At 36.9% G+C, this 27,999-nt stretch overlaps 1 protein-coding gene across 1 annotated transcript in view; it reads right to left on the reverse strand.

The window, feature by feature from the left end:
- The window catches only part of LOC145996710 (guanylate-binding protein 7-like), a 339,895-nt gene that overhangs the window by 21,983 nt on the left and 289,913 nt on the right, over positions 1 to 27,999 (reverse strand). Inside the window, exons 11-13 of the mRNA XM_083133231.1 lie at positions 27,129 to 27,320; positions 18,334 to 18,546; positions 6,868 to 7,068 (exon numbers count right to left, since the gene is read on the reverse strand). Of these exons, the coding sequence (XP_082989357.1) occupies positions 6,868 to 7,068; positions 18,334 to 18,546; positions 27,129 to 27,320 (606 nt within the window). The remainder of the gene's footprint in view (positions 1 to 6,867; positions 7,069 to 18,333; positions 18,547 to 27,128; positions 27,321 to 27,999) is intronic.

Raw genomic sequence — 27,999 nt, forward strand, 5'->3', positions numbered from 1 at the left:
ATAACAATTAAATAATATTCTACGCTGCATTGCGACCACATGCTGCGGGAGCCACCCCTACGTAATGCTCTTATTTTACAAAAATTGTTTCCGGTCCCTTTTTGATTATGCTGCAGCAGCATATGGTAGTGCCTATTCCCGATACCTCCAAAAACTTGATGTCTTACAAAGACAGACTTTACGTATCTAACTTGGACTCATGAACTCCAGTCCAAACATAAGTGTCTACTTAGAAAGTAACAAAACCTCACTAACCCATCGTAGACAAAAGTTAACAACCCAATATTTATTAAAAACTTGGGAAAATCATGCGCACCCCTTTAATAAAGAATTTGCATTGCAACGAGAATGGGAATACATGCTGGGTCTAACTCCATCAGACCCCACATATTACTTTCTCCACTGTTATAACATCGATCAGGATGCATATAATCAATCATTTACGTATACCCAATCACTAATCTATCAGATACAATTTCCCTTAGTCACTCCATTGGATATTTAGTACGAAGATAGAGGACAACATCATAATTATAGGGAAAAATGGCCTAAGGCAACATTTATTTATGCTGATGGCTCCAAGCACGGCGAAGAAGTGTTATGCGCGTTTTATGTCCCAGGACAAACCAAAGCTCATCAGTATAAGTTACCACCCGATATGTCAATTTTTTCTACGGAGAGTTAAGCTATCTTCCGAGCACTGACCTTTGTTCAACACCAGGGTATACCTCTTACACTCGTTCTCACAGACGCTTTAAGCGTCCTACAGACATTGGCTCGAACTGGGGCTGCGGCTTTTCGCATGAATGTTTTCATCTTCTTAATTCTTCAGGTCGTTTATAAGCTACGTCAACAGGGCCAAATCGTGACTTTTACGTACGTCAAAGGCCACAGCGACCTCAATGTATATCAAGATCATACTGACGCATTCAATAAAGGAGCCAGAATGGAGGTACATGTTCTCCCACTGCGCTTGCCATACAAGGACCTTCTACCACGAGTATGGAAAAAAATTCAAACAAGTTGGGATGAATGGTGCATTCAACTTTTGTCCCATAATGGGTTGCACAGGTCGGCAACCACCAGCCTTGTGTCCGTTCTCTACAATTGCCTCGTGCAGCGATTTCACTCACAACAAGACTTCACACAGGTCACATGCGAAACAACCAACACCTTGCTCGACTTCACTTATCTTCTACCCCTTCCTGCAGTTGCAGTGAGGCCATACAAACGATCAATCATATATTATTTCAATGTCCGTTAAGCGAAAGACACAGAACTACCCTTTATCAGTGTCTTGTACGAACAGAAACAACATTTCCTATTTCCATAGCTACCTTACTCCATAATCCTCACCCCGCGGTCATGTGGATCTTATACTGGTTCGCCCGAAAACAATACATCCTACTGTAAACAAAACCCTGTTGATCAACAAAGAGACCACAACAAGGAAGTGTGATATAAAGTGCTAGTGCCGAAGACAAGTGACAAGTGCGAAACAGGCGAGAATGGAAATGTGTCTTATGTCCTTCCCAAGTGTTAGTGACTTTGTTAATTCCAAATGCTTCGAATATTTTAATTTTACAGAGGAGGAATAATATCAACACTGATAGCAACTTTAGCCGGAGACTGCAAAGGCGATGTGGGCCAGAAAAAAGATCTCTGTCTGAGCCCACAATTCACGCAGTGAGCGTGAAGGTTCTCCCAGCAGTATGACGCCACCCTTGGTTGTATTGCAGCGGGGTGCCCAAGAATTTGTGATGGAGGTATATGTAGTGTTGTATCAAGGGGTGGGCAAAGTGGGCTACCGGCCGGGGCCTCGCGTCTCATGGGGTTGATACAAAAAATTTATTAAATAGAAGTGAAGGGAAAGAAGATGGAACAGGCTAATTTTTGTAGGCAATAAAAATAAAACATTCTGTTTTTATCTCACTTTAAATTCTAGTTAAACGTTATAATACGTCAAATCAAGGGCGTAACATAGGCTCGAAGCCTAAAGGGACCCGAAAAAATTAACAATTATTGTCATATTTCTCATGTGTAACATTTTCGTAAGAATTCACGATATCTTGCGTGGACATATTTACCCATTTATTCATTTCTCGAATAAAAAGCAATTTGTCTTGCCTTTTCTTCTATCTCTTGACCTTGCACTCACGATTTTAATATGTTAACAATAAAGCACCTCCAACTGCCATGAAGCAAGTGCGAGGCATATAAATGCTTGGGTCGTTTGCAACTCAAGAATATAAACAGTTCTTCCTTCCTTCCTACAGCTTCATATCTCAGCTCCCGGAAAACAAAGAAAGACATTATTAGAGTGAGTAAAATTATTAAATATAATTTTCTTCAATAATTTATTATATAAATATGATAATTTGCTGACGTATCTCTGAAGATTTTGTATCGAGTCACTTTGAGATTTCAAATTTAAAAGCAGGTTGGGGGCTCGTATTCTTATCTCTCCCAGGACCTCGCGATATGTTGCTATGGCACTGGGTATATGGGTTGTCATTGTTCTTCTATTTTATTTAAAAACAATGAACTCATAACACAAAGTCTGCAACTCAGAACTAGACTTCTGTTGCAACTTATTCTCTCACGTCTACATTACTGTGACAAAAATCACGTATTGTAAATGTGAAGGGGCATTGTTACATGTTGCAAATAATTTCTCATACCATCTTTAGTTCCAGATTTGACCACAGCCACCGAGCATTTAGTTTCTGGACAGATAGCACATAGATGTCTTGTTGTGGAAGTGCACTTCCTACGATATTTGCTTTTGTCTGTTAGTTTTATGTCTTTAACTTCAGAGACCCCCAAAAGCGCTCCTATGGAGATCTACGTCAAAACGATAAACTGATCTGATTTAAAACTGCAATAGTCCATCAGTGACAGTATTGAGTCAAGCATACAAAACTTTAATAGTTCCGTACAGCGGGATGTAGGCCTATGCGTTATACCAGTTCCGATATTTTTGAATCAGTTGGTTGTTTGTCTTGTTGCCGCTAACCCATGTCAGTGAACCGTGCATAAATGTTATCATTATCATGAGTATGTAGATAAATAATTTGTAAATGAGAGCCAGTAGGCTCGCAGCGTATATTGAATACTTGGTTTGTGGAAATCTTAGTCTTGCTCTGTCAAGTACATTAGCAGTGGGACTCTTGAATGAGAGCCTGTTGTTCACTGTTACCCTTAAGTATTTAGGACCATCACCGTGTAATTTTTTGGTTAAAGTACTTAGTGATGTGTTCGACCACATGTATCAATTGGTGTACTATTGAGTGCTTCTACCGGAAGCCGAATTGTTTTGGAGGAGGAGGTTTTTTCACGAACCACGAATTAGTCTCAACATGAGCACTCTCTCGCATACTTTTCCCTAGATCAATGAGTAGATTTATTGGCCTATTTGTGAAGGTAAATTATTTTGGACATTCACTAGTTTCTCAGGAAGCATTGGAGAACCATTCATGAATTGAATGTTGAATAGGATCTTTTTCGCTAGGACTGCATTAATTGGGTTGTGTTTGAACACTATATTTTGAATCCCGTCTGGTCCAGAAGCCTTGATATTTGGTAAATATTTAATAAAATTTAATAGCTCAGGCACATTAGCGTGCCATGTCGGTTCCTTGAGTTCGCGGTTAGTGTTTACGAAGTATTCATCCATTTAGAGAGTGTTGTCCTAATCTTCAAATGAGATGTGGGTTCGCCGGCCTGGGCAGTGCTTCCCAGTTCGTTCTTTTGTAGTTGTATCTCTTTCTCAGGCTTCTAAAACAGAATGATGATGTCAAGAATGCCTACTAACTGATTTGGGTCGTCCGAATAATACGTGGGTGTGGTCACTGCGTACACCAGTATAGACTTATTTGGGATAAATTTGAATAATATTTTGCTGCTGGTGCCAGACCGAATTCTTGGCATTAAGATCTCTCCCCTATTAGGACTGAATGCTCTAATTGGAGGAGTTTTTAAATGTCCTCTGGGTTCAGTGTGTTTACATTTCGTGGGGTAAGGCAGGCGGAAACGAATATTATTTTTGCGTGTGGCCATTTGTGTCTTAACTGTGACCAGCTGTCTCTTAGTGGTGGCGTCGGAATATGCGAGTCCAGTCCACGATATTATTTTTTATTTACAGTGCTACTCCTCCCCAGGCTATGTTTTGTGTTCTGTCTTCCCTGTGGACTTGGTAGTCTGGGAAGTGTGACGTGATGGTGAGCTTTAGGTGCATTTCTGATATAAGTGCTATGGCTGGCTGTCTGGATAGCAGCCACTGTTAGAACTGTGACATTTTTTAAAGGAGACCTCTGGCATTCCAGTGTATCAGGTAAAATACAGTGCAAGTTTCATTGGTGTCTGACTTTGTGTGGGTCTTTCCAGTGCTTTGCTCTTCAGTTTGTGGTGTTGTTTGATTTTATCAGGAGACTGTTTGTCAGTGACAGTATTTTGTCTGCTTGGCTACAAAGTGCAACTTTCTGATATCTGCTTATAGGTGTGTCTCATATGAGGTCATATATGTTCCCGGTCAACTTTGTTTGTGATCTTAAAAAGTATACCCACCACGTAGCATTCATTGCATCTGCACAAACTGTACGTTTGTTGTCATTATTGTGTAAAATCTACATAACATTGTATGCAATTAATGACGATGTTGTGTCATCTGCAAATAGCGGTAATTTTTCATTGTGCAATAAAGAGGAAAAGATATGAAGAAAAAGTAAAGTTATTTTGCTGTGTAGGTCTACATGAACTAGGCGATAATGAAATGAAGTGGGTCGTAAACCTTTGGCCAACTGCAGTTCATGTGTTTTTATTTACTTGGCCAAGTTTTCTGTAATCAATTTACTTTCGTATTTATTGGTGGCTTGGATTCTTGTTGAAATAATTACATCCAGTACAGATTAACTGTCAAATCCAAGGCTCTGTCATTTTCATTCCTGTTTCCTTTAACGTAGGTTGAAGCACTGTACTGAAAATGTTGAATTACTTTAAAGCAGTAATTTCACACCTCGCTTTAACAATTTGGGATATGCCGGCCTACGTGGCAGAGTGGTTAGCACAGCATGCTTCAATGCCAAGGGTCCAGGTTCAAATCCAAGAATGGGCATGGGAATTCTTCAAGGAGGATTTGCCACTAGGCTATCCTAGTCTATATTCTAGGGGTCGAAAGTTCAAGGAGGCAGCACAAAAATTAGACACTGCAGGGGCAAAAGTGACAAACACAATCGACTATTAAAAATTCCTTAATATTATGATAATAGCAAAATAGGGCAACAAGTTTACAGGCTTGTTCACGTAAGTTCAGTACATACCAGAAATAAGTTGTTCTTTCTTCTTGGCGCTAATATGTTGTAACGTTTAAGGGGGAGAGGGACAATTTACCTACAGTCTTTCTCACTAGGGCAGCTGCCAATCACTATTGCAGACTTCACTCTTTTCGAGCCAGATATGGCTCTTTCGTGAACTTGTTTGGCTGTGAACAGTGACACCCGTACCCCTGGCTCATTATGATGTCACCACTGGCTCCGGACCACAAAGATCAACTTTTGCCATGCATGTACATTTTACATGTGACGTGATATTGTAATATTGGCTGCATCACCTAACCCCTCTTACCTCCCAAACTACTTTTATATAGTGCCGTGTTGACGTGAAATTTACATAATATTGTTATCAGGGAATCCCTTATATTCAATTTCATATGAGCATCAGTGGATTATTGAGATGGGTAATGCCTCCAGACTTAGATGGTGAAAACTAAGAATAGATTGTCATCACTTTAAAGTTAACGGTAATACCATCACCCTTTTGACAAATAAAATTACCCTAGGAGACTTTTTATGCAGCCTTCGTTAATCTAGCTCCTTGAAAGTCATCTTTATCTCTATTAATGGTGAAATGTAGCTCTTTTATGCAAATCCAACTATAAAGCGTCGAATAACGTGAACATAAATAAGTTTGACAAAGCTCGTTTTGAATTCAGTTGATGTTTCGGGGCTAATTGGCACTGGATACCTATGCAGTTTGAAGTGAGATCTGAATCTTTCTTCAAATCTGCATTATTTTTAATTTTAAAAATATATCCACTGTGAAATGAATCCAGAACAGTTCGATTACAATATATTAAGATTATCGCTGATCTGAAGTAATCATTGCCCCTTAACAGAGACTTGTAACACTAGCAAAAATGCGAGTTTGCAGAGTAAACGGAGATCTCATTTGAACCCAACAGACAACAGTTTGAATCAGCCATTCGCTGCCCTTACCCATGAAACAGGGCCACGTTATTCGCCACTGATTTACACTATATTATTTGCTTTCCTCTATTGTTAAATTACATTTAATGCACAATGCACCTAAAAGTCAATAATTTAGTCGCTTCTTACTTGCAATTGAGTTTCACCCCTCCTTTTTATTTTTTTCCTGCGTTTTATATTTTCCATTTGCGAGTCACTGGAAAATGTAAAATGGGGTTTCCCTTTTGCATTTTATCTTGGAGTATACCCCCTCCCTCAAATATACCCAGAATCAAATTATAGTTCACTAATTAGTAATGGCATACTTCAAGGCTCATGTAAAAACCTAAATATGTGTCTATCTCCAAACTTCTTCTGAGTCACAAAGTCATATGGCGATGTTGCTTTGTCCAGAAATGTACCAGCCCGACATTAGCGAAAACACCTATTGGTCGGTTTTGTACCAGCGTGGCATTTAAGGACAATACATTTGACACTAGCTCCACTGCTTCCAGGTGGTGGTACAAATATGGTGGCGGATCCATACCCTGTGAACAGTGAGCTATGCAATTGCATAAGACATACAATATCTTCAAAAAGCATAAAGAGAGTCTTAATATCTTACCTCTTCCAGTTGTCTACGATATTCATCCCTTTCACTCTCCTCACACTTATAACACACATCAACCAGAAACTGGTTTTTCATTTCACATATGTTGACATGAGAACGAGGCAAGGAATCCAGATCAGTTGTTTGACTCACGACACTCAAACATTTCCAAAGGGTAACATCCTGTGCAGTCTTGCAGTATACACGACTTATTTTCTGTATGGAAAGAAATATTTTAAGGTGAATAATAATTTACCATTTCTATTTCTAATTTTGATATTTAATGTTATTTCTCTACCTCTAAAGCACAAAAATTGACAACAGGAATGAAACAGATTAAGAATTAAAGAAGCACAATATATATAACAGTTGGGCTGAAAAGTTCGTAGGCTAACATAGTAAAAAATATTTTTTTGACAAAATTCGATTTTATTATTCAATATAGTTGCCTTCGAGGGCGATACAAAGATTATAGCGGTCATACAATTTTTCGATGCCATTTTTATAGTACGATTTCTCTTTAGCCTCAAAATAGGCCTCAGTTTCGGCGAATACCTCTTCATCAGTGCTAAATTTCTTTCCAGCGAGCATTCTTTTAAGGTCTGCAAACAGGAAGAAGTCACTGGGGGCCAGATCTGGAGAATATGGTGGATGGGGAAGCAATTTTATTACGGTTGAATATCGCTAAACATTGCTCCGAATCATCAAAACGTTGTTGCTTTTGATCGATTGTGAGCACGCGTGGCACTCATTTTGCACACAGCTTTCGCATGTTGAAATATTCATGCACAATATGTCCAACACGTTCCTTTGATATTTTTAGTCTCAGCTATCTCGATCAACTTCACTTTACGATCATTTAAAATTATTTTGTGGACTTTTTTTATGTTTTCGTCGGTAACAGCCTCTTTGGGGCGTCCACTGCGTGCATCGTCTTCGATCCTCATTTCGCCTCGTTTAAATTTAGCAAACCACTTCTCAACGGTTGATTTTCCTGGTGCAGAGTCCGAATAATGTTTATCAAGCCATGCCTTGGCTTCAACAGTATTTTTGTTTCGCCAAAAAGCAATGCTTTATTAACACACAAAATTCTTTTTTATCCATTTTTTCACAATAACAAAAGCTGCTTCACTCACAATGCTATATCTCACGAACTAATTATCCGGCAGCTGTGAAATTTATACACGTATCTTTTGAAGGTTAGTACTAAGTAAAAATCACATGGATTTAATTCTAGTAACGCCATCTATGAGTCAGCCTACGAACTTTTCAGCCCAACTGTTATACATATACACAAAAGACATGCACCCCTTTTCCAGAACACAAATCCACAAGTTGTTAGATAATTTCTCCTCAATTCTGCAATTTGTATAAACAGTTGGACTGAGCAAATATCAATGCCGGTGCTTTAATATTAGAAAGTATCCTTTGAATTTTAATTATCATAACTCTCAATACATTTAGCACTTTTGTCTTTCACTGGGTCAGCAAAAATGGCTCCATGGCACTTTCACAGAGTGTAATTATTAGAAACTATTCCAAAATTAGAAGATTATTTTAAGTTGCACCAATTTTATATGAACAAAATTGATATGTTTATTTGTTATTCATCGTTACTTTTTTGCCATACTAGGCTAATCACGATAATGAGGATGAGTTATGATATTATGCAATTGATGAAGGGACACTCACAATGAATACTTATGCCCAGACCGGGATTCAAACCTGGCAACCGTGATGCCATATTGTGCTGTGCTAACTACTATGCAAGGGTGAAAATGTGGATTTCCTGATGACGTAACATGTAATTTAATATTCTGATGTAATTCTTGAATACTTGAAAGCAAAACTTTTAGTAAATTTAATGCATATAATTGGAGTAGAATATTGCATGTTAACAATAATTAATGTTTTAAACGAGTTTAAACCATTACAATTTCCAAACGTCTCTATCAATGGGAATTTTTAAGGGTACCGTTTGAAAGTGATATTAGCTCAGTCATACTACAAATGAGGATCATGTCACTTGACATTAAAATGTTAAGTGCTTATCCCTTACTGGTATATACAGTACATAAAATATTAAGACAGATATTTAATTGTCCCTCTTTGACATCTAAAAGGTAATCCCACACGTCAGCATTTAAAATTAGGCAGTCACCCCGAGATATCTACTAATTAATAATAAGTCATCAATTACAGTAGGATGAATTAGATTTGTCCCCACTCTACACCAAAAAATTGAATAATCCTTCCCCTTAACGAAGACAACTAAAATGAACAAGCCATTAATTAACTTCGCAGAGTAAATGACAAGAGCTTCCATTCTCGAAATCTATAATTGCTATAAAACCAAAAATATTTGATCATTCCCACTGAAGCAAACAAAGCTAACAATACAGGGTGTCTACCAATGATTGGAGTGGAGTGGTTTCACCATGTTGCTGTATGTGTATTACTGAACGTATTAATTCAACACATATTTCTAAACTCATAGCTTGTAGTTTTGCTTTAAAATTAGTATGTACCTACGAGCAAAATAGTACAAAGCAATATTAATATCGAGGAGAAGTGGCTTCAGATAAAATTTATCAAAGAACTTTGTGAGTGGGTGAAAGTTCTCGCTTCGATATTACATAGAGAAGAACCGATGAAGAAACTCACACTGCAACAGCAATGCAAGCATAATAAGCAACATATTGTGAACTATGAAAGAAACGTTTTGTTTCAAATTGCAACAAAAGTCGTCACTATAATGATTACAGAGAAGATTTCTTTGCTTCACATTGCAATGCATGTAACTTGAAATTCTTTTTTTAAAAAATCCAGTATTTATTCATAATTTACAAAATGTTGATGAATATCTTTTCCTCAAAGAACTTGGATACGATAAAAAGAGAATAAACATCATACCACGTACCAGCAAAGAAAAATATATTTCCATAGAAAATAATGTAAAATTAGATATATGAAAACATATGTCACTCTCAAGTTCCTGGACCCTGGCCAATTTCTGTCAAGCAGCTTGGCTTATTTAGTGAATCAAATGTACACAAGACAACATTTCGGCAACAATCATTTGCCATTGCTAACGCGAAAAGGCATCTAACCTTACAAATATATGGATAGATTTACTAAATTTGAGGAGACTCATTTACCATCGCGATATCAATTCTACAATCATCTTCAAGACACCGAATGTAGTGAAGACGATTACGAATATGCTAACAAGATTTGGAATGCATTGCATTGTAAATCCATCTGGTGATTATTACAATATATATTTAATTTTGGATACAACCTTCCTAGCAGATATTTTTAAAGCTTTTCCAAATCGTTGCATTAACATGCATCAATTATGTCCTCCATACATGTACAAAACACCTACTTTATCTTGTCAAGCTATGTTGAAATTTACTAAAGATCAAAGTGGACTTGTGACTGAAATCGAACAGTTTATCTTTATCGAAAATAGTAAGCGAGGTGTAATTGCTCAATGTCGTCTTCGATATGTAAAAGCGAACAATTGTTTTGTATCTAATTACGATTATTTAAAATCTGCCAAATATATATATATATATATATATATATATATATATATATGTATGTATATATATATATATATAACATCGATCTGAATAATCTGAATGGTTACGTCATGACACAACCACTCCCTATCCACAATTATGAATGGATGACTTCGGAAGAATTTGACAATTTTAAATATTTTATCTTGGATTGGCCCTATGATCATAAGTGGTTTTGTTTTCTAGAAGTCGACCTGGAGTATCCAAAATACCTTCTTGACGAGCATCACGGTTTTTCCCTAGAACCCATCTCCCAAAATGTTCCCGGTACTGACGAAACATAATTGATGCTTACTTTCGAAAATAATAAAAAAAAATATTGTGCATTATCGTCTTCTTCAATATTATCTGAAGCAAGGTTTAATACTAACAAAAATACACAAAGGATTAAAATTCAGGCAAAGCAAATGGTTATCCTCTATGATTATGAAAAACACAAAATGTCACATACAAGCAAATTCAAAAGTAGATAAGATTTTTTTTATAAATTAATGAGTAATTCAGTATATGATAAAACATTGGAAAATAAGTGAAACAGAATAAGATGCAGTTTGCTGTCTTATCAAAGGAGGCTTCTGAAACTTATTCCTGACCCCACTTATAATGGTTTCACTTGCATCACTGAAAATCTAGCTCTGATCGAAAGAGGCAATACATTTGTAAGATGTGATACACCTGTATATTGCTGTAGGTGTTACTTTTCTTGAATTATCGAAGCTCGCGATGTATAATTTTTTCATGATAACATTAAAACCATAATATAAAAATAACATTGAGATTGCATATATAGATACAGACTGGTTTATTTATGTGATAGAAACAACAGCTAATTTATATGATGATCTCAAAACTATGGAGGAGCATTTTGACTTCAGCAATTATAATACAAACAATCCATTATCGAATACAGAAAACATGATGAAACTAGGCAAGATGAAAGATGAGGCAGAAGGTGAAATCATAACAGAATTTGCTGGACTTAGAGGTAAAATGTACGGTATCAAAATAATTCATAAGAAAGAAATTAAAAAGCAAAAGGTAAACTTATAATAGCATATTACAAGCAGTGCCTCTTTGAAGGTGAATCAAAACTAATGTTCGAATGTGGCATTACTAGCAAGTTGGTGTGCACACAACAGCGATGAATAAGTTGGCACTTGATGCTAACTAACTAACTAACTCCGTAGCCTTCTTAAACCCGAAGGTTCATGGCTGCAGCAACACAGGCCTTCCATCTTTCCCTATCTTGAGCAAGTTCTATATACTCTTTCCCATCCCTACCGATTTCCCTTAGGTCCATCTCAACGTTGTCCCTCCATCTTCGTCTTGGCCTTCCTACAGGTCTCTTACCATCAGGTTTCCCAACAAGAATCCTGTAAACTCCTCTTTCCTCTCCCATTCATGCCACATGGCCTGCCCACCTAAGTCTTCTTGATTTAATTATTCTAATAATATCTGGACATGAATACAAATTATGTAGTTCTAAATTATGTAACCTTCTCCACTCACCTGTCTCCTCATCCCGTTTAGGTCCAAAGATTTTCCTAAGGATCTTATTTTCAAATACTCTCAATTTATGTTCCTCTTTCAATGTAAGGGACCAAGTTTCACATCCATATAATACTACAGGCAAAATTACTGTTTTGTATATTTTAACTTTTAGTTTCTTAGATATTAAACGAGAAGACAAAAGTTTATGAAGAGAGAAGTAACATGCATTTCCTGAATTAAGCCTACTTTTTATTTCCTCTTTAATATAATTTTCAATTGTTATTATTACTCCTAAGTATTTGAGTTTGGAAACTGGTTCAAACGAGTTGTTATCAATAATTAGATTTTGATTATTACCTAACACTTGGTTTCGGCCTGAAAGCATATATTTAGTTTTCTCTTTGTTAACTTCCAAACCTATCTCTTTAGCAGTTTTGAAAAATATTTTGGCATTATTCTTAATTGTATTCACATCATCCCCCAGTAAGTCTACATCATCTGCATATGCTAACAACTGAGTCACACCATTTAATTTTAGTCCTTCTTTAGTTTCTTTTACCTTCCTAACAGCATATTCTAAGGCAAAATTAAAGAGCAATGGAGATAATGCATCTCCTTGTTTTAACCCATCATGAATTGTAAATTTGTCAGACATATTAATTCCCACACGAATTTTACTTTCTGTTTTACTGGTGCATATTTTTATCATACTAACAAGATTCTTAGGTATTCCAAACTCTACTAATATATTATATAATTTATCTCTTTTGACCGAATCATATGCTTTTTTGAAATCAATGAATAGCTGATGGACATTTTAATTATATTCCCACTTTTTTTCAAGTGTCTGTCTGATGTGAAAAATTTGATCTGTAGTTGATCTGTTACGTTTAAATCCACATTGATAATCACCTATAATTTCATTAGCATATGGGGTTAGTCTTGTTAAAAGAATGTTAGATAATATTTTATATGTTGTTGAGAGTAGAGAAATTCCACGGTAATTATTGCAGTTCATTTTATCACCTTTTTTAAACACAGGAACAATTATGGATTCTTTCCACTGTTGAGGGATTTCTTCTTTATTCCATATTAAACAAATTAATTTATGAATTTGACATATTAATGAATTTCCACCATATTTAATGAGCTCAGCTGGTATTAAATCAATGCCAGGTGCTTTGTTATTCTTTAGACTTTTAATAGCATCTTTAACTTGATGCTAGCGATAATAAATTTCTAATATTAGATTTTAATATTCACACTTTAGAATACGGATATTATAATTCAAGTAATCAATGCAAGGAATGTTGTTCAAAGAATAGTAATTTAAAAAACATTTCAAAATTGTTCCACAACACGTTCATTTTTCACATCGTGCACAAATGATTTCTCCACAATCAAAATCACACTGCATATCGTATTTTCAGGTAATGCATCGTGAAATTCGCATATGAGTTTAATATTAGTTCGATCATTCACAACCACCTGCATTATTTTAGATGCATTAATTAAGAATATCTGTCTACGTAACATAAACTCGTCTGGTTTGTAATACATATTAATGTTCCCCTCCCCCACTCGCTTGCATTCAGTATATGCCTCGTATAATTTTAAGTAATCTTGATTTGCTATGTTCAAAATATAATTCTTTAGCGAAATAACTTCATTACTCCCGTTCTTGAGATACATATTTTTAACCTTGCAAATATAAAATTCACTGCTGTATTTTTCCTGATCATCTTCTCTTCCTGTTTGAAACAGCAGAGCTACAAACTTGGGCATATCGTACTGAATACTAGCAAAATTGATTAGTTACATCGAAATCAAAGTACTTGCATCTGGCTGGTTTCCTGATGCATTGTTAAGTGTAAAACAGCAAAGGAACGTGAGGATGTTTAGATTTTAGCTTTGTATTTGAGAGGATAGTTCGATTCATATTCTACCACAGGCATGCATAATTCCGTAGATTTGATCACACATTTTGCTGCTTCAGGTAACGTAGCATGGTTGGCTGTTCCATCTCTTTTGTATTCTACAAGGACATTTTTGTCGTTTGGTGCTCTGCAAGACGTACTGCACAAGCCACTTTTCCACATGATTTCCTTGTAATCGAGAAAGAGCCAAATAACAGTCGCATGGAGAAGAGTAGCATGTGGCTTTTGTTTTGATTCTTGCCCTGGCTTCGAATCCACAATCTTTGGATAATTTCAATATCCCCACTGTAGTCGAATTGATGCCAGGATAGTCAATACGGTCTATGACTGTGCCATGCTTTCTGATTTCAATTTGTGAGAACTTGCCGATGAGTTTCAAATTTGCATTGGGAGGATATTCATACCCACTTTCTTTTTTCACCACATCACATTTTATTTAAATATCTGCTCTGTATGGATGAATGATCCCATCTCAAATATGGACGTTTACCTCGATTTCTTTGTTCGGTTCATTAAGATTAGCAAAAGTCCTGCGATTCGGAGGGAAGGGCTGCAACTTGTAACTTTAAATATGGTAATTTTTATACGTTGATTTCTGGTAGTGGCACGAGCAAAATCAACGATTTCACCTTTCTCGCTGGTGACTATTATCTCTATGTGATTAATTTTATCACTTTAAACATGAAAATACATTGGTGGAGCAGGATAATAGATGATCGCTTCCATAAATTTGGAACTCGGTTTATATATAACAATGATACCAGTTTCCTTGAGACTGCCAATCGCATTTTCATCTGCTTTGATGGTCATACCTTTCGCTATGTTACAGTGAATATTTAAGGTTTCAATAGCTAGAAATTTTGGGATGAAAGTGGCGATGTGCCTGATGCCTGTATCTAATTTGGTATTGTTCGGAAATCCTAGAAGTTCTCACATCATAGATGCATCCACTGTTTCGGTCGTAGATACAATATCTACTCTGTGCATTACTGAATGTTGAGAAAGCGTTACGCTCTTGGGAGTTAGTCTTCCAAAGTGGATAAATTATATTGCCCAAAAGGAATGATAATTTTCTCGTTGACCACAGTTATGGTATTATTGTACAAGGGCACATTCGGAATGAGGTTCATGCTGTAGAATGCTCTCAAACCAATATATTTCGGATAAATAATATCATCGCTGAGTTACAATTTTAAGACCAAAATCTCGCTGGAGAGATGAAAGACTTCCATGTTTTACATACCACAGTACACTTAGAAAATCTTGTAATGTGACGTGGTGTATTTTAGATAACAATGCAAGCATCAAAATGCAGATGTAACCGCAGGTAACTTGATCAGACCTTGAATGCGTTCGTCGTTGTAATAAATGCTAGAATGGGATAGATAGTTGGCTATTTTCTAACTCTACCCTCCCTGCAAAAGAATCAAAAAATGATGGCAGCGTTATTTTGCTTGTAATAGCAGATCCAGTGCCTGCTGACATTTTTAGACATGTCCAAATTCACCACACAGCATTATTGGGATAAAGGACGATTTCGAGGCAGAGAATCTTTTTGGCCAAATTATGACGTTTCTGTTCTGCCAATTCAGCTTTATTTTTCCTTGCATCGATGACTGCTTTGCCAATTGCAGCACTACCTCCTGCTAAACTTCTCACAGCACCCAAAGCTGCTAATATTGCCGGGACACTTCAAATAAATCTTCCAGTATGTTACTTTTTCTCATTTTTGACAAGCGTTATAATTGGAGTGTGCTTAAAAGTAACTTTATTCCATGTCCTTTGTGCAGGCGTTGTTGCTTTTTCTCTCACTGCTTGTTCGTTAGAAGAGAATTCAAAGAATTTAAATATTTCAGAATTTTTTAAGAAACTTGATAAACAATATCTTTCTGTTTCGTACTTTTTAAACGGTAGTTATTACTATTATAATCCCCATCCAAATTTTCTTTCGTTATTCATTGCAATGGTGGTTCCCAAAGCTTCTACACATTCACCTAATGATGCATTTCTACTAACAAGATAGTGGATTCACACCTTTATCTCCTTTCTCTTATCATTTCTCGAATTTGGTGCCAGGATCACAATACTCATATCCTGGGATATGTAATTCGTATGGCAATTTATTAATAATATCATTGACAAGACCTTTACTTTCAGTCAGATTCCAGAATTTTGGTGGTAGTGTGTTAATAATTTTAATCAAGTATCCGATGACTTTCGTATCGTTCGCAATACAATTAGTGAGATTTTTGCTGATCATATCTATGATAGATATCTTTTCATTGTTTATAATTTTTAATTCCTGTATTTTCTTCTCCAGCTATCATCAACAAACGATCTACATAGTCTACCCAAACATATGGTTGTTGTGATTGATCATTATAGTATGTACAATCATGTAGCTATGAAGAAGAAGAACAAATTTGTTCGATAGTCTCTTGTTGATTACAATAGAGTTTGTTTTTCATTCCTCGGGCACCATGTTTTACGCATGTTGAAAGTTATTAAACCTGGTTTGTGTTCTTATGTACAGAAGTATTTTATTTTGTCTATCCATGTTTTCACGTGTACCTAAGCATTCTACAATCACTCGGGAACGTTTCATTCTGGTACTGTGTGGACAGGATATGATCGAATCGAATAAGGATTGGTATAATCAAGTAACAACGGAATGCTTCAAGGATAGTCTCTGTACGTATGTGGCACGATTTCAAGTGAAGTGCATATTTCGTTCATGAATATTCAGAACTGACGTTGTTTACATGGAGATTGTACATCTTTCTTCCAGAATATGTTTATCTGGTTGGAACAACAGTACGTAAGTACTAAGGTTCTGTAGATTTATTTTGGTCACAAAGTTGACGAATAACATTCGGTGCTGAACATTCATTTCAATACTTGGATCCATCACCGTGTCATTAGTAATTTATGCAATTACACTTCAGTGAGTTTCACGAGGAGACTGAAGACGTTGACAGTTATGTCTTAAGGTTCGAGCAACTGTGCGTAGCTCAAGATGTTTTTGAAGGGAGGATGGTTCCTGTTCTTCTTGCAGGAGCTTTTAAATACTACGTAATGTTACAGCACTCAGTTGTCGGAGCGAATTTACAATATGGAGAAAGTCTCCAATTTTTTTAATTTTCGGTTTACTAACTAATTTTGACCTCCTAATCACGAATCTGTTGTTAAAAATCGGGGGCGAAGTCGGAAATTTGAAAAAAAAAATATTTTTTTTTTCAATTTTTATGAAGTTATATATCCGTAGTTTTACGAACGAAATTGTATAAGTTTTACAAACAAAATGTTATAAGTATGCTTGCCTAACCTAACTTAACCTAACCGAACCTCCCGTGAATGGTTTTTGGGCGAATAATCACTTTGAATACGGAATTCGTAGTCTTGTAGCATGTAAATGACGAACAATGTTTCACAAAACATGCCATTTTTCCTAAAATCAGCGGTGGAGTATTTGCGTATTTTTACAAACGAAATATTATAACTATGCTTGCCTAACATAACTAAAGCTAATCTAACATTACCTGAAATGGTTATCCGTGAATGATTTGTGGACCAATGATCACTTTCAATAAGAAATTTATAGTTTTGTAGCACGTAACTGACCAACAACGTTTCATCAATACAGGAGACGCCATACTTTCCTGAAATCAACGTTAAAGCACTGTTGCCAAACTTACCTGTAGTTCTCCGTATATGCTAAATTGAACGAAAGGAGTGCTAATGGTACCTAACCTAACAGGCCTAACCTAACCTAGTAGGCATACCTCGTCCCCGTGATGGTTCGTGGGGCTATGTCACGTTAATAATTTTCTCTCCCGCCTAAATTATCACTTTCAACGACCAATGCTCTGAACAGTGTGGCAACGCTGTAGACGGCGCAAGGAATTTCGAATGTCATTTGTTCTGACATGGAAGATGGTGCCCGTGTTTCTTTATGGATAATTATCGCGGTACCCCCATCTCGTAACTCGAGATACGTCTCTAGGAGTGCATAAGAAGTAAGTATAAGAAGTATGAAGTGAATTAGAGACTTTCTTTATATTGTACATTCTAGCCCAGTTGTCGTACAATACAATTATAAAGATAAAATGCTACATGATTACAGGCCTAAAGTGAACAAGTTCACAGAGAGGTTTAAATTTAAAAAATGCATTCAAGTACAAGGAAAATCGGTTTCTCAGTTCATAGTTAGGTTGAAACAGCAATCTTCAAAATGCATGTACAATCAATACCTTGAGGAAGCTCATGTAGAACAAGTGATTGTAGGATTACAGTCTCATACGATGCGCAAAAGATAATTGAAACATGCTGTCTTAAAGAAAGCCCATCTAAACCTTTAAGGTTCTCCAACACTATTTGCATAACTACACTATCTAGTGGTTGAGATTCAACATTTCCCTCCAGAAAGACTCCCATTAAAAAACCAACAAAAATGGTACTCTACTTACCTTGGTCCATCTGCTGTACAACTCTTCATCAGACCAGCATGGTGGAAGATTCCTCAGTTTTAATTGTCCCTCCTGTAAGATGGCATTGTGTGTGTGGATAAATTCTTCCATTGTCACAGAAGGACCAACATTAGCGGATGCAGTGTGAAGTCGAGTTTCGTATTCAGCCTCCAATGCATTCTCAAGTTTGCATACCAAGAGTGGTTTCAGTTCCTGTTAAGAGACAGAAAAGTGTACTCATTTAATTAATTAACGTTGAATTACTGATTCAAGCTGTGAACTTTTTTCACAAATCCAGTGTCACCTTTTGAATAAGATTTGCAAATATTTGACATGCAGACTGAGAGACAAAATTCCTCTCAATCCTTAACAACCCAGGAGAATATAATACCCAGTGTGAGTGCAAGTCGCATTACATTGGCAGATTTATAACAACAATCAATGAGGGTATACAACAGCACTTACCTGATACGCAAAAAATCCCAAGCAACTATTGGGCTAGTAAAAGAATTCAAGTTCAACAAACACAATATGAAAAAGTTTCACACAGGCATACAACTTACACAGAGATTGACACAAAAATCAATGAGATGCATGCAATCTTGCATTTTCCACATGATCTGAACACCGACAGCGGTCAGATGAATCACAATTAGCTCCCAATATTGGAACAACATATAACCCTGGGCATGGAGCAAACAAATTGAATACTATAGCGCTCCTAGCGGCATGCAGGGGAACGACATGAGCCGGAATCCAGCCCACCACTGAAGCAAAGAGTCCCCAAATGGAACGTGTGACGTTTTTCCTACGCTTTTCGTAATAAAAAGTATTACGTAATAATCCCGCGTGGAAAAGCGTCACACTTCCTCATTCTTCGTACGCCTTGCGTCACTTTTGTCTTTTGTTGGTTATACTAGTCCCCGCTAGAGGTCTCTACTGACCTTTTTGCTCGGCGCTCGCTTCTCGAGCAGGCAAACACAGTTCAGTTCCGACTTCACAGAGCCTCGCGAAACAGCCAGCGTGACTCGGGTCACGAGAGGAAGTTACAGAGAGTATGAGGCATGTTTAAGTGTGCAAGTTGCCTCGCTGGTCGAGACTTTAACTTTTTTTTTTTTAATTTTGTTTGCACGCAACGTTACTGGATACTCTCTCTCAATTCAACGCCAAGTGCTATAAGTGCCTTCGCCTCTCACACTTTTTGCCGCTTACAAATTAACATGGGGCAGAACAGCATTTTTCTAGACGAACTTTGCACGCGTAATGGAGTCGCATTTGACTGGAGTGAGAATATTACCAGAGCCTTGTCAGATTAGTCCAGTCTCCAACAACGCGGACCAGTATACAGGATCGTGACTGAGGAATAAGCTGATGGACGTTTCCAGACGTTACTCCCATGCTCTGATGTCAGAACGAGATACGTTTGACGTATCGCCCATAGCAGAGTTGTATTGGTCCCTGGAACATTTTGAGCAGTTTAACGGAGGTATGTACAGTGTCAACTCCCCCCTTATTTCTGCGAAGTGCAAATCGTGAATTGTGACAGATCCGTGTACATTTATTATGACTGAGTCAAAAGTTTAAATAAGTAAAAAAGGAAAAGAAGGGGCGACAAAAGTATAACCTATTCAAAATCGCAAACTAATCACACATTAACTAATTAATGAGCAACGAGTTGTTAGATCTATTGCGTTACAATAAAAAAGGGAAAGATGGAACTTGCGACGTTTACGTAACATTAAAAAAATTAAGCAAAGCGTACGCGTGACAAATTACCATTCACCATTGCGAATGTTTAATCACTAAGTAATTAACGCGAGGGTGGCACAAATTAAATTAAAGTACTGGGAGCATCAAAGTAAAGAAAGAAGGATTGTATAATTTATTGTAAGAAAAAGAAAAGAGGCAAAAGTGGATCGTTTGTTAATCAATTGTGAGTATTTGATCTCTTGTACTAATAGATTTACGATGTGTACAATTTAAAGGATTTAATTGGATTTACATTCACGTTCTTGTTACCGTTTACATTTGTAATATATTCTTAATATGTCAAATCACAGATTGTAGATCAAAGAATGATTTGTCGAAGCTATAATTGGAATGATTTTTAAGGAAGTTAAAGTGGGTATGTATCTGATAAATTGTTTCTCATATTGGTTGTTAATTGAGATATTAATCGGTCTTGTTTGAGATTAAATCTAATAAATTTTGGACTCAAGTCTTTGAACTTTCTATACTGTCCTATTTTTTCTTTAGAAACCTTCACGAGAAAAGAATTAATGAGGTTACTATTGGGAAGAAAAGAAGTGGTGAATTTGATTGAGTAGTATTGGTTATATATTTTATAATTGATTAGTGTGCCCTTTCGTATTGCAGGATTCTTTAGTGAATAACCAAACCAGAGTGAATTTTCCACGATATTTTGGTGAACATATTTTTGTCTATAAGCCCATTGTGATTGGTTTTAGGTGGGGATGCGCATAGTGGATTATATCCCTTTCTTTTCTTTTTGCCCACTCTTATTGATTGGTTCTCTTTTGAGACTGAGGTGGCGGTGATAAACGCTGGCCATTAACCTCAACAAATTTGTGACTTGTAACTGTTGGTTGTTGCTTAATTTGGAGCGCGTACCTTAATTGATCCCGGACCTGTCTTGCACGCTTCCCCGAGGCTTCATTGCCCTTTTTCTCGTACGCGACCAACACGTTACAAACGTAGCAGCAGAGTCCATAGAGATTAACAGAACCTCTACAAGTAGGTTTTGCGGAAAATTAGTAGCTCACTTATGTCTAATTATTATGAAGTGTTTATTTTGTTCCCCAAACTTGAAATCAACATTAAGTCTAAAATAACGTAATAATTGTTATAGAAAAATTGGTAGGAAGATTTAACAGCAAATTTGAAAGGTGGGAGCTATGAACCTCTTTGTAAAGTGTCACATCTTAGATGGTTAAGGGATTTCTGTAATGGGGAGGTGGATTCAAACATTATACTTTGAGTGCTGTATTTAGCGATATGGTAGACACACATTTTCGGCACCGAATGTCTGAAAAGGGTAGCTGGATGAGAGTAAATATTGTTGGTTCTTATGAAAGTATTGACGCCCGATTAAAATAATGTTCTTGCAAGTCTGCAAAGATGGGGGTGTAAAAATTATCTTCCTCGCATAATTGTGTGTTTGGCATTTTGATGAGGTAATTGTGAAGAATTATAGCCTACTATAGCTGCATTATAAAACATAAACAATAATCTCAGTGTAGATTTATAATATCATTTCTTAAAACACGATGCTTGGTGTTGCTTGCTACTTAATTTAAAGCAGCTGACATGTTTTGATGATGTAGTTCCATTTGTATTACTACAGCATTACTGATTCCCTGCTTGCTGTAATGGTTGTACTAAGTTTAATTTACCCAATATAATCGAAAAATAAATAATATTAAATTCTCATTTATAATTTCTTGTCAGAGGACAATTTTATTTTATCAAGGGAAATCCTGCACTCAAGATAAAATCCATGCAATTTTTGATGTGGATTATTAAAGTAATATTTATCCCGAAGAGATGGGGCGAGTTCTTGGAAGGAGGCACTTTATTATATTCTAACCAACCTGACCTTAGGAATTTCTAGCTATGGCTCTGAATCTTAAATCGCCTGCCTAACCATGGTGAATAGATCACTTTCACTTCGGGAGTAATGAAAGACGTCAGATGGCATCAAGTGTTAACTATGGCTAAACGAAGAACAATATGAGGAGAATGGTAGGTGGCTGAGGGATGCACCAGCACTTAACTTTGCTTCCTAGCATCTGCACTTACTGCTGCTCTCAATGATGCACTTATATTAGATGTAACTAAAAGGAGAACTACTACAGGGTACCCTTTTCTTATATAGTAGCCAGTTCCGCTGTACTTTGTAAACTTCGTTTCCTATGGAATTCTCCTATTCAAGTCGGAGCATTCCAGAAGATGGAGGGAACCAGATGTGAAGTATACCAGGCATCAAACATTCTGTACCCACTTCCCCAGCCATCTACACTTTCTAGTCCGGAGGAACCTTGGTATAGGGGGAACCATAGCAAGATTCATTTACATACACAGATAAGTAAATATATATATATATATATATATATATATATATATATATATATATATATACACACACACACACACATACATAATGAATATCAGAAAAATGAAAACTAATGTCTTCTTTTTGTTTTGTTTTGTTTTGTTTTCAAATCAATAGATTATATAATATGTTCTATTTTTCAGTTCCCATTGAAATTGTCCTTTTAGAGTAATATCCGAAGATAGTTTGAAAACAATATTAGATTACTGAAATAATGAGAATCACTAAGTGTTCTATTCGTTTTTTTAAGTACTACGGTACAAACCATAACCTCAATTGAGTCCCTGTTGAAGGTTGTCCATTTGAAAGCAGTAGAAAAGCCAAATGGATATAAGTTTTATCATTGTGTTGAGAATGATGTGTCGGCAGATCTCTGCACTCAGAACACACGACCTTGTGAAGTTTAAGTCTACATCTCTGCATAAACACACTTGTAGAGCATCTTCATTCTTCAGATTTAAAGCTCACTACACTGTTAACTGACACCAAAGAATGACACACTACGTAACTGATTGCAGGTTTGGGAAAGCTCCTTATGTATACCTCTGGAGGACATAATGTCTATCCGGATATAGTCTGGTCGAGTGGGTCTTTGGTGATCACTGGCGATAGTTGGAATCCCTTGCCGAGTGCTGTCTCAGGATAAGGGATGGCCTCTATGCTTGGGGAATGGTCATTGGTTCAGGCCTAGGTGCGTGGGCTTGTCACTGCTTAATTGAATAAGCTACCTTACTTAATCGATATTAAATCGCAAGCATTACTTTTAACACGTAAAGGGATTTTGGTTAGATGCTTAGCTTTCTTAATGTTGATATCTGTCCAAGGTGTAGCAGTGAAACCTTACATTCTTGGTCATAAACAAATGTCAAACATGCATCATGCTTGAGATGTCACAAGAGTATGCTAGCTGTACCAATATTAGAATGGAATTTAGTGTGCACCCTGTACATAATTTGAGATCGAAAATTTGGTTCTAAGCTTTGTTATACTACTGAGAAAGGCTTTCTATTTATTTTGCAAATATCTCCCAGTCTTCTTGGATATCAACGCAGAATGTTATGGCATCTACGTGGTCATTGTACTGGGCAAGAAATTCTCAAACAGAAGCGATTGCAGCAACAGCTGATGCTGTTCCGTCAAAGTTGCGTGATATTGTAATCAGGAGTAGAAATGCGATGCTTCTTTGTTTCAATGCAAAAAGCACTTCTAAGCAATTCGTGATGCATTTCTTAAGTTCCTCCGAATCTTGTTGATGGGAAGAAACGCCTGAAATGTGTAGTTAGCATTTGCGATAGGAGCGAATGTAACTTGCACATCTGTCATTTCAGCATGTTCCACGTGGAACTGTTGCACACAATGATCGAGAAAATGCAGCGAATCATTTCCGGACGGAGGGAGAGATTCATATCTTCCACTAATTAAGACGTCAGCTTTCTGTGAGGCAATAGAACCTTCAACTAAGAGAACATTGCTGCCAATGGGACTCGAATCCAAGTACATGAAAACGTTTCTTGCATTCCTAGGGGGATAATAAGTTTTCAAGCGAGTAATACATGTGTCACCAACATGTAAATTACCTCATACATGTTTCCATTGAATAGTGCAAATATTGGAATGGTGATAACCTATTACTGTTCCAATCCCAAAATAAGTCCTGGAAAATGACTTGGATTTTCCTTTATGGTCGACAGGGTCGAAAATGAGAACGTCAGAACCAATAGGAAACTCTTTCTTTCTTTCTCACTAAATCCACTAAAATGGGGAAAAACATTATAGGAGAATGGGATAGTGAGAGAGTGGTGCAAGCACTGGAAACCATTTGGGTTAATGGCTAGATCAGAGTGGGGAGTAAAATCATCCAGAATAGTGAAGGTCTGAATATTGGCTCTTGCTTGAGCTCTGTGCTGGCGGAATTAGTTATGAATGAATGGGAGAAGGAAGTGATAGTGAATGGAGGAGATAAGTTAATTCTGTTTTGTAGATATGTGGATGATTGTTTTGGGATATGGAAGGGAATGAAGAGGCAGCTGAATAAGCTAGCTAAAGATATAGAAGATGAGAGAGCAGGAATATTCATTGAGCTCGAAACGGAACAGGGAGGACATTAAATTTCTTGGATATCAAAATGAGAAAGAAGGAAGGAATGGGGATTGTGGCATGGTATTAAAAGAAGTGTTCTGCCACAAAAGAAGTGATGTGGGTGACGCAACAAGATGTAATTTTATAAGGAACATGGAAGAACGAATAAAGAATATATGCACAGAGAAAGGGGAAGAAGAAATCAAGATTAATAGCCTGTGGGATCAACTGGAAGAAAATGGCTATGAAATGAAAGACAGACACAACATCAACAGAAGAAGGAAAGAAATAAAAGAGAGAGGACCGGAAGAGAAGGAAGAAAAAGAAAAAGAGAGATGGTTTGGTATAAGAAGTATGGGAGATGCCACAGAGAAGATATGCGAAGTGCTGAGGAAAGTGTGTATAAGAACTTACAGGAAGGGAGGACGCACTGTTTTAAGTTTAACCAGCAAGAAGAAGGAAGAAATGAGAGAGGAAGAAGAGGGAGGGGTTATCTTTGAGGTGAAGTGCAGAGGATGGGAAAGTGTATATATAGGGGAAACGAAGAAGAGACTGAAGGACAGATTAAAGCAACACATAGATGATGTGAGATTGAAGAGAGACAGGAATGCCATATTCAAACACACTAGAGAAACGGGACATGAAGTAGAATGGGATTCAGCTAGGCGAATAGGAAACAGAAGAGAGAACTAGTGAGAAAATGGAAGGAGGCCAAAGAAATAGAAAAGAAAAGAGAAGACACCATGAATTGGAATGGAGGACTCAAGATGAACAAAGAATGAAAGAGTGTGTTAGAGAAAGTTGAAAGGATGAAGAAAAGGAATGAGGGGAAAAAAGAAGAATAATAAACAAGGAAGAAAGGGAAGAGAAAAGAAGACTATCAGAGGAGGAAGTATTCATATATATCCAAAAAGGCAAGAGGGGTGGGGAATATTAAACAGGTGGTTCCACACTCTTGCTAATCTTGACCTGTCAATCACCTGTCAGTGTAGTAGACCCATTAGTCAACTGTCAAGAGGTGATAAGTTCAATTCCTTTGGAGAAATCTTCCTAGATAAGGACTGTCAACTTGATTTGTTGTTGTGTGGTTAGTGACCCTGCTGTGTGTATGTAATCTTTCTGTGTGTAGTATATTTCATCATTTTAGTTTAGTTCTTCATCTGAGGAAGACCCTGATACAGGGTTGAAACGTTACATGTTAAGTGTTTTTATATCTTAATAAAATGCCTTGGTCAGCAACTTAGTGTTTTTTTTTTTTTTTTTACATAATGTTACGTTCAAATCTTTTCAAATAAGCGAGCCACGTCGGCGAGTGCACGAGACATGACCGAAGGCCACGTCGAAAGTGCACGAGTACAAGTATATGCCCAAACCCAAGTTGCAGAGGAATTTGAAAAAGATCAGTTTTACACAAATCTCCAAGAAGCAGTGGATTAAACCAGAGATATTACAAGGTATATTGTGATAATGCGAGATTGGAATGGTAGCATGGAAAATGATGAAGATAGAGGACACGAGAGTATGAAAAGGCATGGAGCAGAAAGAACTGTAAATACAAATTGGGAGAGTATTATATACTTTTGTATAGATAACATTGTGCTCATAGGTAACACACACTTCCCTCACAAACTGATTCATAAAATAACTTTTGAAGCTGAAAATAGAGGAGCCAGATGTATCAGAGCTAAATTCAGCGATATTTCTAATGCTTTTCCTGATGTGCCGATTCCATGTGGCATGTAAATAAAGCATTTTTTTACTTCCTTCTTATTTTATTTGGTAAAGGTAAATTATGTTTCTTGAACTATATGGTTGTAGCCTAATCTTTACTAAACAAAATGGAAAATAATTTGCAACTCTAGCATTCATAGTTTAAGACAAAAAATGTTATTCATATATTTGGGAATTTCAAATTTCCCATTCGAAAATTTCAAAACACTCCTTTCATTAAGGCCTAAACCAAGGAAATTGGTCCTGGTGTCTAAGGAATAAATGTTTCAAGAATTGTAAAATTTGAATCTCTTATGAAGTCTGTCTCAGCTGTATTTGTAAATGTTGAAGGCATTATGATAATGGAAATTTTCCATGTTTGAGGGGGGAATGGCGCTGCACTTGTCCATTGTTGCTCCCTACAGTGTATTTAGCCCAATACCACTCAAGTCCACTACTTACTCTGGCTACTCACATCTGACTCCATGAGCAACCTCTTGTCAATAGAAACTGGCTGGCATGGGACTTGACATTTTACAGCAGATCCTGCTTATTACAGAATAATCATGCATTTTGGTTAGATCACATGGATATTTTTTATATATTCAAATATGTCATGGATAAGGAGATGTTTTCTGATCTTGGACTAAACATGAAGCAGTCCGTTATTAAATGTCCATGTGGGAGAATATAATATATCAAGTATTGGATATGTTTCAGAATGTTCACGATATGCACAAATAAAAGTATTTTATATTCACAATTACATGTCTAGAAATTAGACATATTCCAAAAATATACAGTGATCAAGCTAAATAAATGTAAATTTGTTCTGCATCAATATTAGAATGGTGTTCATGGACGCAAGACCTACCTGAACCAACTGAGAGTATGCTATCTCGTATTGATGTGGTTCACCAACATCAGATGCGATCTTCATAGAATTCTCAATATCATCTTTGATCTTCATCAAATCGATGAAACTATGCATTTGTCCCTCAAGCATTTTCGTGTACTTCTCCTTGGCCACCATCAACCATTTGTCGAAAAATACATCAACCACATCCTAAAAAGAAAATTTGTTATATATGTAGTACTAGTGACTTCTCTGTCAGTCTTGCACTAAAAGCAACAGGCCAAAACGTGAAGTAGAAACACATACCAATCTAAAATTTACACGTGTTATACCTGACAATACAGCAGCATTTGTTGCTGAACTTTTTTCTTCACTTACGTGTACAGAGGTGGAAAAAAGTTCTTCCCCATAAGACTTTAATGGCAGTAAATAATGCCGGAAAGGTAGGCAACACACATTGCACGTTTAGGTGATTGGGTGATTCTGTCTGTCTCAAGGAGTAACTCGTCTTTCATGCCGTAACAAGAAAGTGTGGGACCCTAACTCCGCACCCCCTACACGCCTTCATGGCTTGGTGCAAAGCACAAGGTAGCACTTTGCTTTTTCATTTACTATACGTCCCAATTTTGTCGGAACAGAACTTTCTAATTTCTACGTGGACTTTCTTCCAGGTTCCGTAGGGATGTGAATAGGCTCCAGTTTTTCTTGACACAATTCATCCATGTTATACAAGGGTTGGATAAAAAGTAATGGCAACACTGGTATAATTGGTACATGACTGTATTGGCAGAGGAGCACGTGTTACATTCCTTTAAAGTAATCGCCCCTCATCTCTACGACCTTCTGTCACACGTATGGAAGGCGTCGCACACCGTCAGCGCGTCCATCT

This window comes from Lepisma saccharinum, chromosome 13, assembly GCF_977018435.1.
Source record: "Lepisma saccharinum chromosome 13, izLepSacc3.1, whole genome shotgun sequence".
NCBI lineage: Eukaryota > Metazoa > Arthropoda > Insecta > Zygentoma > Lepismatidae > Lepisma > Lepisma saccharinum.